General features: G+C 38.0%; 1 protein-coding gene and 1 long non-coding RNA gene across 3 annotated transcripts; both read left to right on the forward strand.

Moving 5' to 3' along the window:
- The first annotated feature begins 440 nt into the window (after positions 1–440).
- LOC121431188 (mucin-22-like) lies at positions 441–6,260 on the forward strand. Its single transcript, XM_041628698.1, has 6 exons — positions 441–663; positions 1,919–2,013; positions 3,198–3,517; positions 3,834–4,821; positions 5,219–6,016; positions 6,196–6,260. The coding sequence occupies exons 2-6, from the start codon at positions 1,920–1,922 to the stop codon at positions 6,258–6,260; spliced, it is 2,265 nt and encodes a 754-aa protein (XP_041484632.1). The 5' UTR covers positions 441–663; position 1,919.
- Positions 6,261–6,433: 173 nt separating this feature from the next.
- LOC121430488 lies at positions 6,434–12,279 on the forward strand. 2 transcript variants are annotated; one of them, XR_005972043.1, is made up of 4 exons: positions 6,434–6,493; positions 9,654–9,746; positions 10,692–10,776; positions 12,052–12,279. It is a non-coding gene; the product is annotated as an uncharacterized LOC121430488 (long non-coding RNA). The 2 variants fall into 2 exon arrangements; XR_005972042.1 differs by lacking the exon at positions 6,434–6,493 and having other exon boundaries at positions 9,615–9,746.
- Positions 12,280–12,555: the final 276 nt, after the last annotated feature.

Genomic DNA, 12,555 nt, shown 5'->3' on the forward strand with positions numbered 1-12,555 from the left:
AGACAAAATTTAATTTGAGGGAAAAAATGCAATAACCCATTTTGCAACTGAGCTCTTTATATATTACCCATTATTTTCTAAAAACCATTGTGAATAATTTACAACACACATGCCATAATCGGAGATCGGACCGAGAAACAGATCGATAACCATCAACCAAATTATTTTCAAGCGGGTCTGCCCAATTACCCTTCCCGAATTTACTTACAATCGAAAAACAAGGATTCCTAACATAAAAGCAGGTGAAATAATGATGATAAAAAAGATATAAATATGTGTAGGGTGTATGGGTCTGGATGGGGTCTACCCCGTCAAAATGTTTAGGATCACAATAATTTACCATGAACTGGCTGATTATCTTCCAGTTGAGTTTGTTGGTCACTCCCCTAATTATCTTGACGTCATAGATGTAATCTAAATGTCATCCCTACCTCAGAATCGATAGCTGAATTGGAATATTCGACCTCAAAAATTTTGAGAGGAACATGTGGGCAGAATGGCGCATTCATACTAATTATGAAGAGAAAGGAATGCTATTTTTCTATAGTATTGCGACGATATAATCAGTCATAAGATGTAGATACGAGTATCCAGGATTGGCCCGTGAATCTGTTAAGAAAATCTGTCAACAAACTTGTTTGATCAACACACTGGAAGCAGAAGGTAAGCAATTACCATTTTTTGTGGACAACAAAACTGTTTTTTATCGGACTGTGCTGACGTACATGTTCTTCATTTCATGTGAGAATAATTCTTCTGCTCAAAAAGGATGAAAATTAATATCTAGAATATTGACTGCCGCTAAATTGCTCTCCTCGTTTATTGCCAACACAGGATTGGAAATTTTTCAATTTTTTTTTCAAATTTTAGCCAAGAAAAAGAAAGAAAGAAAACAAAAAGAATTGAGAAAGAATCACTTTCTGTTGCATTTCGTCAATATTAACGTGTTTAAAGAGGTACTCCAGGCTGAAAATATACATAAGGTAAAATTCACGAAGCAAAATGAAGAAACTTTCATCAAAATCCGATAACAAATAGCGAAGATATTGACTTTTTAACCTTAACAATATATTGTGAAAACATTTAAATACATGTCGTCATGAATATTGATTAATTGAACTGATGATCTCATATCTCCACTTTCCCTTTTCTTATGTTATTACATGAAATCACAATTGTTTCATGTTTTCATACATTTGTGAATGATTAAGTCTCCCTTGTAATGAAATAAGTTGCAGTAATGAATATCTAATGCACTAAATCGGTTGCCTTTCTATTTTTGTTTTTTAGTACTTGAGGATTTTTTTTTCAAGAAACCTAATTTTATAATAAAAAATAAAAGTGGGCATATGACATCATCAGTTTGCTCATTTAATGTTCATGAAGACATGCCCCAAACTGTTTCACAGGAATAATGCAAAAAAAAATCGGGTGAAGTTGAAATGATTTCCTATTTGGGGGATTTTTCCCCACGTAGCTGAAATTTTTTTTTTACATTCGATTATCGAAATAGGTTTATAAAGTAAATAGTGGCAGAGGTTTTAGTACATAACAATTACGAAAAAGCTGAAAAACTTCATCGATTTAATTCAAACAAATCTCGACTTCTGTAGAAGCCCGTCGTAGCTAAGTGAATGACTCGCTGGGCTTCTGTAGAAGCCCGTCGCACGCAAACTTTGTTATATTATCCCGTGACCGATTTTGATCAATTTTTCAGTGTTTTGTTTGTCTGATTTTTCTTTATCTCTTCAAATCATACTGTTCCAGCCTGCAGTACCCCTTTAAAGGTTGTGAAATTTTTCATTCATTTCATGACACAGTGGGGAAGCATTCAATACCAATATAACTTTCAATATCGTTAATTATTATTTTCTCTGCAGAAACTTTTTAAATTCTTTATCGTTTTCCAAATACACAGAATGGAGGTCTTTGACGGTACACATGTATTGCTGGTTTTATGTTCGTATATTCTAGTTGTATTCAACCACCCATCACGAGCAAATACATGCACAGGTAAATATCAAACAAGGAGGGGGATACACTTCCATTACAAGATGGAAATCATGCTCAATTATATCAATGCACGAATAAGTTTGGTTTTCATGGACGGGCGACGTAACCATGTACAATGAAAAAGGGTTAGTAAATTCTAAATCCTATAAAAGGGTGTGTATTTCAAACCTGGTTAAGTATAAAGTGTATATGTATTCTGCCATATCATGAAAATAAATAATTTGAGGCATTATTTAAGGCGGGGATACATAAAAAGTACTTGATTAGGGTTTACCGGACGGGCTCTGAAGCCTGAGAACGATGGATGACGAGAGCTAACTTCATTACACTGCAAAAACTCCGGTGTTGATTTAACACCAGCCCGGAATCTTTGTATGTCCACACCAGAGAAGTATTAAAATACACTGGTTTCGGTATTATTCTAACACCGGATAAGTATTTATACAACACCAAATAATATTAAAACAGCATTGGTTTGATTCTAAACTGGCGTTTTTTTAATACTTATATATATATATGTATAGACATATATATAGATTCCGGGCACTAAACTTCCCAGTTAAGACGGCTAAACCTGTCATTGTGCAAGAATTGTGCACAACTTGCAATGAAAGTATCGCTTAATTTGCCTGTAATGAGGAGTTACTATAGAATAAGCGCAGGAATGATGACAAATGTTAGGGTTGAATATTTCTTATATTGCCTGACAAGAGAGGAAGAAAAAGGCATTAATTAGAAACTATCTGTCATCTGTTCCTATTTCGGTTCAGGGCATCGTAAAAGGAACAGCGCCAGTGTATCTTGATAGGGGTAAAACGAACAAAGGGTGAGGTCATTATCTTTAGGAATGGTAAGAGTAATGTAGCGTTATTGCCTAAGAAGTCTTCCCCTCCATTTCCCCCCCCCTTTTTTTGGGGGGGGGGGGTCACCCCTTTATTCTGGTCGTATGTCTTTAAAAATATCTGGGAGCCCCTAATGTCCCCTTTCTAGCGATACTATTATGTTTATATCGATCAATGCTATTCGAATACACCTATGATTATACTGAAACGTTTTAGCACATTTTACTTTTATATTTCATTCTAACATCAGTGTTGCTTGCAGAGATCGTATACATAAGATTTATTGCTTGTTTCTCTGTCGCTTAAAGTCACAAACTTAACTGTTTGTCATTCCTTTGGCAGTCGGTGAGGATACTGACTCATCGCGATTTGACACAGAGATTGTCTTTGGACTGTTCCCAAACGGTCAGAATTCCACCGATCTAGGGGAGTTCGGTAGCATCACCCAAACGACAGCAGCCAAACCAGGAACGGATATCACCTTTTCCCGTCCTTTCAGCGGGGCATTCCTGGGCGTGACGGTTGACGCCATACCCGACCAAAAGATCGTCACCTTCACACCAGCTACGACTGTCACAAGAACGACGGGTTTCAGTCAAGGAACATTGCGCATCATATCGGTTGACCCGATTAAAACCTTCGTTTATGGGTATAATAGCGCTGTAAGTGAAAATTTCCACTGGCATTTGTTGATTGTAAGAGCATAGCTGCGTAAATTTAACAATCTCTTATTAAGTTCACTCACTAATGAGTATCTGAAATATAATCTCCCAAATATACTAGGGAAATTGTCGTAGTTTCAACAGGAGAGTCAGTTTGAATCACCGGGTCTGACAAAAAGCCATAATTTATTAAACCCCAATTTTGCTTTAAAAGCCTGAAAAGTCTGAAATGGGAAATTGGCAGGGCCTGAAGTATATTATCGCAATAATATCGTTTCAGTACCTCATAATAATTTTTTGTATTTGCTTGAAACAGAACCTCACGTTCGGAGCAATGGGCACCATCCCGCTCGAATACCTCGGTCAAGAATACTTTGTGGTTGTCCGAGCAAACCCTGGTCTTGGCCAGGTAGTCATCTCGTCTTTGGGGCAACCTACTCTGGTCAAGATTTCCCCTAACGCGGTATTTGAATTCAACGAGATCCTCTATGACGGAACTGAAAATCTTGTAATCGAGATTCCCGCCTGGGGTCAAATGACTGTTACGGCTTCCTCAAATGATTTCACGGGATCAAGGATCTTAGCCAACCAATCCGTATCCGTGGTGAGCGGAGCAGCATGTGCCTACACTACCAATGCCATAGATGGACCATGTGACTACGCCATAGAGCAGCTGCTACCCTACGATCGCTGGGGCACTGTCTTCAATGTGGCACCGTTTAACGGAGCCTCGGCTTCTGGTTACTTTGTCCAAGTGACAGCAGCTCGGGACAATACCACTGTAATCGTAAATGGATCTCAAGTAGATCTTAACCAAAGACAGACATTCGATTTTGACGTTGCAGATGATGCCATGCTAAGAATCACCAGTAATCAACCCGTGCAGGTCATCAAGTTCATGAAGGGTACCATCTCCATGGTCCTAGTACCTCCAGAAGAGCAATACACCAACCAAGTAACTCATGTCTGCATGAACCCTATACAGGGCCATTCTTTCTCTCACCACTTCACAATCGTCACGTCATGTTCCAGCAGCTCTGGTCTAAGCGTCGTCTATAGGAATACTGGAGCATCAGAGACAACAGTGTCTTTGGGTTCCTTCTCCTTTTTGAATCACAGTGGCATGTGTGCCTTCAGTGGTTCCGGACAGGAAGGTCTTACATACAAAATCGCACATTCAGATCCGCAATCTACGTTCTACGTTGAGGCTTACGGGACGTCCCCCTCTGGTAGCTTTGCTTTTGTGGGAAATCAACTATACAAGCGGTTGAGATGCATCGACTACGGTAACGAATTCCTGTTCGGTAAGTGATGTTTAAAACCATTGAGTACTTTAGTCCGTTATTCTTTTAATGCTTTGTGAAATGACCTACCGGTAATTGAGCTGGGATAGGGCTTACAATAAAGCATTAATATGCTTTATAATCATGATAATAAGACATTTATTAAATACATGCTTACATTGCTTAGCATGATTAATGCGCTAATAGTATTGAATCCTATTGCAATATTTGTGCTTTTAAAGGATAATAATGGTAATGTCCTTCGACCCTTTGATACACACGTCGTGGCTGAAATAATGAAAGTTTATTTTAAGACACAGCAAGAGCATACAATTATATATTTGTTACATATATATAATTATTTTGTCATATTGTATAATTCTATATATGAGTTATTCTATTGTTTGAAAACATTCAGGAACCACCCCAACTGTAGCCACAAGTTCCGTGTCGCAAGTCAACACGTCGGAGACAACGGAAGGGATATTGGCTACTACAAGGGAATTTACATTCCTAAATGTTCCGCTTACAAACTACACTATTGGAAGTACTTTGAGTGATTCGACAATTGATGTGGCATCTACAATAGACACCGTGATATCAGAGACAACCATACCTGCCTATAGTCCTACTCCAATCGTTAATACGACACCTACCACTGGTACTACTGTAGCCGCTGTTGCTTCTATTGATGTTTCTAATTCAACTGCCGCTTCGGCTGATAATGGATCTACTTCCCGTATCATTACTACCGGTACTTCCAATATCACTACTAATACAAATGCTACTAGTTCTACAGCTGCTACCCTGAATACCCTGGATATTACTTCTTCTGTTGTCTTTGCTCATTCTTCTGCTTCATCTGCTGATTCTAACGGTAGCGTTTCTGCTATTGCTACCAACACCAGTATCACTGCTTCTTCTGTCTATACTGGTAATACCTCTGCGTTTGTTACCACAAATTCTTCCTTGGCTGGACATCCTGCTCCAGTTACGACTGATTCTGCTCTTGATGATGCTACAAACACACATGTTAGCACAACCGTTGCTGTTGCTTCATCTGCTGATGCATTCACCTCTACCGCCAGCACTTCCTCTCAGGCTACGAGTTCTGCAGGGGAACCAATGCCCACAAATACCCATTCCTCGACAATCATAAACCAACCTTTACCACTAATCAAAGAGCTCCAAGAAACCACTGCACATTTATCACCAGGTGAGGCAACAACTGCATCGGATGCTACGACTGAATACATTATGACATCGACAGTTCATCCTACAACTTCATCATTGTCCAGAGCAACAACATTTTCATCGTCATCTAGCATCAGTGCTGATCTTCAATCTGAATGCGTGAACGTTGATGCCAATTCCACATCTAATCCTTCCGAGAAGACGTCGGACCCGACAACAGCGTGCGCGACTTCGACGATTCCCAGAGAAGTGTCAGCCTTTGTTAATTCATCTTCGATTACTAGTACCTCAAAGAATTTGACGTCGGCGCTGACTTCGACGAGTGCGACGAAGATGTGTTTCTACCTGGCAAAATTGAAGCTGGAAGTGAAGCGTTCAGCATCTTCCCCACTGTGCGCTGCCGCTGCGATGCAATCATCGTCGTCACCGTCGGCACCATCGTTTATTGCATCATTATTACAATCATCGTGGGTATATGGACATTCTGCAGAAATTGAAGGTAATTTAACTTAAAATGTAAATGTAGTATTAAACAATAAGCCAAAAGACGAAAAGAGCTATATAAGAATAGGAAAACTGGGAAGATAGAGATAGAGAGTATACGCTCTATATAGACCAACAAATATATCGAATAATTATATGATAGTAGGGGCTTTTCGATTCGCATCCTCACTAGTTGGCTGCTTGCTTTGGTCCATACTCTGAAGTCCAGTTTTACTGGTTTATTTCCAATTCGTCTAATGCCAATTGGTCCAACTGTCCCATTGCCAACTCGTCTACTATCATTTGGTCTACCATCAATTCGTCCACTCACCACATGATCTACTTTCATTTAGTCTTATGCCATTCCGTCCAACCAGTTGGTCCAAAGTTCATTTGGTCTCTTTGGACTAAATGTTGAATTGTGCAAAATGAATGAGAATGAAATGGATATCATACCAAAAAGGTTATTAGACGAAATGGTAATAGACGAACTAGTGATTAGACGGAGTGATGTTTGGATTAAATGGTTATTGGACCAAATGGTTGCTAGACCAAATGAGACCATGTGGTGAGTGGACAAGTTGGCAGTGGACGAATTGGCATTTTACCATTTTACTTAGGCCGTGGTCTAAACCTCTTTGCTGAAATCATGGGAAGACGAAAATGTCCAATGTTCATGGTGCTCTTTTTTCATGCTATCGTCATGATCGCGGCAAAGAAAAGTTATTCATTTGAACAGATAAAGAAAAATCAGACAAACAAAACAGCGAAGTTTTCATAAAAATCGAACGAGGAATGATGAAGTTATCACATATTTCAGATTTGCATTATTTCAGAGAAACTATGTTTTTCTTCATAAATATTCAATATTCAACTAATTGACGTTATATCCCAACTTGTTCGGTTTTTCAAAAAATATCTTATTTTCATAAAATTATGTTTATTCAAATTTTTTCCCCTCAAGAACTAAAGAAAATGGATTTACAACAGATTTAGTGCATTCTATTTATTTTTTTCTGTAACTTATTTCATTATAAAGGAACATATCATACAAACACGCATATAAAATATTTATGATTTCTTGTAATAAAATGAGATAAAGGAAAGTGGGAATGTGACATTATCAGCCCGCCTATCCATGACTACGTGCATATAACTGTTCTCACAAAATATTCTAACTTTAAAATTCAACAACTTCGCCATTTGTTATCATTTTTTTATTATTATGCTCGGTGAATTTATCCAATTATCTTCAGCCTAGGGAACCACTCTTTTAAATTGAGAGAGAGAGAGAGCAACAGATATACAGACATAAAGAAATATAATAATAATAATTGGCATTTATATAGCGCTTTATCAATCTACGACTGTTCAAAGCGCTTCACAATTATTATTACCCGGTCACTGGATTCATAGCATTCCAAGCAGCCTGTTAGGCGCAAACTTGCTAAACCTACCACAATGACGGTTGTTTCCTACCGGTACCGAATTAGCACCTGGGTCAGAGTGGCAAAGTGTGGATTGACGCCTTGCCAAAGGGCGCTAGGCCATGGTGGGATTCGAACACACGACCCTCTGACTACAAGGCGAGAGTCAGAACCGCTACACCATGGCGCTTCCACGAACAGATGGGAGGGTGGGAAAAGATTATCTTCAAACCAATGGCAAAAATGTGGGTTATTAAGTCCTTTATATTTCAGTATTAATAACTATATCGCCAGTTGAAAAGGTTCACCGTACACTACAGAATTATGCGAAATTACTAGCATGTCGTTTTGAATAGCGTTACGTTCTCGAAACATCTATAAAATCATCGCAAATATTTAATTGCAATTAGCCATGGCAGTGTGTAAGACTGGCATGTTCATTGATCGGCAATGGTTTTTTTTCTTCTGTTCTCATTAATATTGAAAGCTGTCCTCGTTCACATAAACACTTTCCAATATAATTGCTAATTAACCTCCAAATGTCATGAGAATGGATTTTTAATAATATTCCATCTGTAGATTGTTGAAAGGAATCTGGCTGGGTTTAGAATAATTTGATTGATGTCGATTTCGTTTTGCTTATGACCTGTCATTGACTGTAATTGCGCAGGAAATACTGGCATTGAATTACAATACTAGTATTACAGTATAATAAAATCCATTCATTTCCCATTTTTGTCAGGCTATTAGCCTCTAGTACTCTCTTGAATGTTTATAAAAAGATGGTAATGGGGGAGAGAGGGGGTGCGAGGGCCCTAAAGCCATCATTTTCCTTCAAAATTAAACTTTTATAATATCCTTGTAATACAATATTCAACATTTACATGATTTTAAATTCTAGCTTACACGAATATCTCGCCTGTTCGACCCCGTTTTGGGCGTAGCAAGTGTTGATTAAAGAAAACTACAAAATATATTTGCTCGCTTTGTTCGATTGCGCAAAAATATCCGCAAAATTGTATCTGACCTAACGATCCGTTCAACACGTTTAATCGATTAACAAGACATTAGTGGAGGTGCCGTGGCCGAGTGGTCTAAGGCGCCTGGCTATGAAACTCCGGGGTTCGATCCCCGGCCGCGGCATCTATGCCAGTGAGCAAGGCATTTGATGTACAATGCTCTTTTATGTTGCTTTCAAATAAATGGAAATGCTCTATGCATTATTGGTAGCTTGGTGTGCACTCTGTGTATTCTGGCTTACTCTCACGTAGGGTACGCCCTTTTTCCAGTCCCTGGGAAGCATTCCAGCAAGAGCTGCTACACTGTAAAAACTGTGGTGTTAAAATTGACACCAGTTGGTGTTAATAGAGGACCATACCCTGAGGTTCCCTAGAGATTGAACATAACATCAAAGAGTGTAAATGTACCAACCATATGTGCTGTAATAACACCGATAGGTGTAAAACTAACACCACCGATTTAACACCGGTGTAAAATAACTGATGTGGTCCTCTATGTACACCGGTTAACACCACAGTTTTTGCTGTGTATGTTTAAACTACTAGGCAAGACATTCTACAATGGCTGTCAGAACTTGCGTATCCATTATACTTGGAAGAGAAAGGGAAATGGGGGGGGGGAGCTGTGTAAATAGTTTTATTCAATTATCAATTAGTGATAATATCCCTATAAGAACTTCATTAAAACGTTTCTATCTATTCAAACACACGTCACTTGGTATTATTCCAGGCGTTGCTCATCAGCCAACGGGAAGCAGCAGTCTTCAGAACGCTACACAATCACCTAACAACGAAAACAGGAGCAACTCACAAGTGAGAACAGGTAAATTAAATATTTTTTTTATTTATAAATATTGTAAAGAAAAAAACCCACACATTTTAAATTCTTCATCGTTCATAGCTGTAATTTACATTTTGCTATAGCGGGCTATTAGCTCATTATATGCTATTTTTCTTTCGCTGATTCTTTTTACGATCACGTTCATGGCATTTAAGGAGACAGCTGGGAACTTTCTTACACCTTATGACCCGTATTCTGATAGCAGGTTTAACTTAAACTCAGGTTTAAAGTTGTGGTTTAAGTATGGACAGCCAATTGTTACACAAATCATTATAGAGATATCATACTTCAGCTCATTTGGCTCACAAATCATTCATAATTGTTCAGGAAGTTTAAATAGATGATTGTATTCACCATCGATGAATCAGGAAAGAGCACAGTAAACATTGATAAGAAACATATAACTTAATTAAAAGTTTTGATGCTTTTGGCTGCCCATACTTAAACCACAACTTTAAACCTCAGTTTAAGTTAAACCTGCTATCAGAATACGGGCCTATATCTGAAAAAAAAGATAAAGATAAAAGTAGCATGCGCTCCTCCTGGAATAAACACAATGTCACACAGTGTGTTAACATATTGGACTATATGAAAATATTTTCACACTATGGACACCTTGACAGTGTGACTGTTCACAGCGTGTTCACACGGTCGACTGGACTATGTTAATATGTATTTCACACAGTTAGATTGCTCAAATTTAACAGTGTGTAGGCGATTTTACATGGTGTTCCACACTGTGAACACACTATGGCACACAAATAAAAATACATAGGCCTAAATATTCATATGTATTTGGAGGATCATAACAGGGGCATATACGTTGCGGATAATCCTCTCAAAATCCTTGATCTCGACGCTTCTTACGAGATGATATATGTTTGGTTTTAATGTTGCAATAAATAAAAATTTGTTTGTTTTTTTTAGATCAGGGATATATATTTCCCGTTTTAATCGTACTGTTTGGAGCTAGCCTGCCGACACTTATTGCCTGCTATTACTGGTGGAGAAAGTAAGTTAGAGCCTGCACGTGGTGTATTTTCCCCACTTACGATTACAATGGTATAAACTCCGGTGTTGATTGAACACCTGCCTGGTATCTATATCGTCCACACCATATAGAGGTGTTCAAACCGATATTGGTTTGACATTAATGGTGTTTGCTGTAAAGGAAACAATTGAACACTTCTTTTACTTCTGTAATTTTAGTAGAAATATTTGGAGAGAAAATAGAAACGTGGATATCAGCTCCTATGTTTATTCTTAAATTTACTCCACATAATATTTTGTTTGGATATAAAGAAAAGCGAAATGATGCCCTGAATTGTATTATCATTTTAGTAAAACAACAATTATATTTCTCGAGGTTGAACAAGACTGTACCTGATTTTAAGAAGATTAAGAAGGTAATACAAACTTATTACTTAGATGAATGTTCCATTTATGATTTGAATGGAAAAAGGAAAGATTTTAATTTGAAATGGAGTATATTGAAACATTTGTTTGAATACTGTACATGATTTTACTTCTGTAAACGTGTTAATTTTTGTAAATAAACTTGCCCATTGGGGCAAAAGTATGGAAAAAAATAATGGTGTTGCGTAAATGCCAAATTTGTGCTTTTAATAGTCAAACGACAAACCGGTATTGTTTCAACACCTTTCTGGCGTGGAGCGATATAGCAGCCTGGTGCTAAATTAACATCGGCGTTTTTGCAGTATATACCCGACATGCCCGATAGGGTTTAATATAGTCATACTACGCCTCATGAATATTTATGGCGGAATATAGAGTTATTTCCAACGCATCGATCAGTTCAAATGGTGTGATCGGTAGTAAAACGATACACCAAATAGTCAGTTAACTACAGTCCAGAGCATTGACTCATGCAAAGAACACCGACTAATTATGCAAGCGTGAACACTTACCACATAAGTATGATTATTGGAGAAGATACTCTTTCAGACAATAATGATAATGTGCTTATGGAAAATTTTCCTTATATAAGGGATTAATGAAGTGTCAAGTTTAAGATGATTTCATTTACATTATGACAAAAGATTCTTTAATCATAAACGGTATAGAGTTTGGGAATGTGCTGGCTCGAATAGACATCTTTTGGCTTCCTTTTCATTGTTAATAACTTGTGCGACCTCTCGAGTTCACAGCTTATCTAATTTCTAAATTGTCGATATATCGTTTGGAAATCGGAACAGTTGAGACGGGTTTTGGAGGCGGGGCCACAAAAGGTGAAATTTTAACTTCATATTTTTCCATTACGTTGCAGGCCACGCTCACATTATGATCTACTCTGTCGGAGATGCTCTGGCGCAGGTCGAAGGGAAAAGGTCCAAGTACTACCGCTCAGTCGCCTCGTGTCAGACTTGTAATTCACTCAGTTGAAATTACATCAAGTAAAAAGCGAATTGTAACTCTTTACAATACTTTTTTGTGTAATTATATACAGTGGCGTATTGTGGGTCACGGCATGGGGGGGGGGGCACGAAAATAGACTGAGTCACCTATTTATGAGGGCGCTCAAGATACACTCTAAAAAAGGAAGTGCTAATTTAGCTCTTAAAGAGCGTGTATAGTGACTGCACTTCGGAGTGCTGATTTTTCTCGTTCAAATTTGAACTAGACAAATCAGCACTCCGAAGTGCAGTCACTATACACGCTCTTTAAGAGCTAAATTAGCACTTCATTTTTTTAGAGTGTATAGCCATGTAAAAAAAAGACATTTGAATGACTAGGAACTTAAGAAGAGCGTATACGTCTATCTAAGTGATGC

The sequence above is a fragment of the Lytechinus variegatus genome, chromosome 17 (genome assembly GCF_018143015.1).
Source record: "Lytechinus variegatus isolate NC3 chromosome 17, Lvar_3.0, whole genome shotgun sequence".
In the NCBI taxonomy this organism is placed as follows: Eukaryota; Metazoa; Echinodermata; class Echinoidea; order Temnopleuroida; family Toxopneustidae; genus Lytechinus; species Lytechinus variegatus.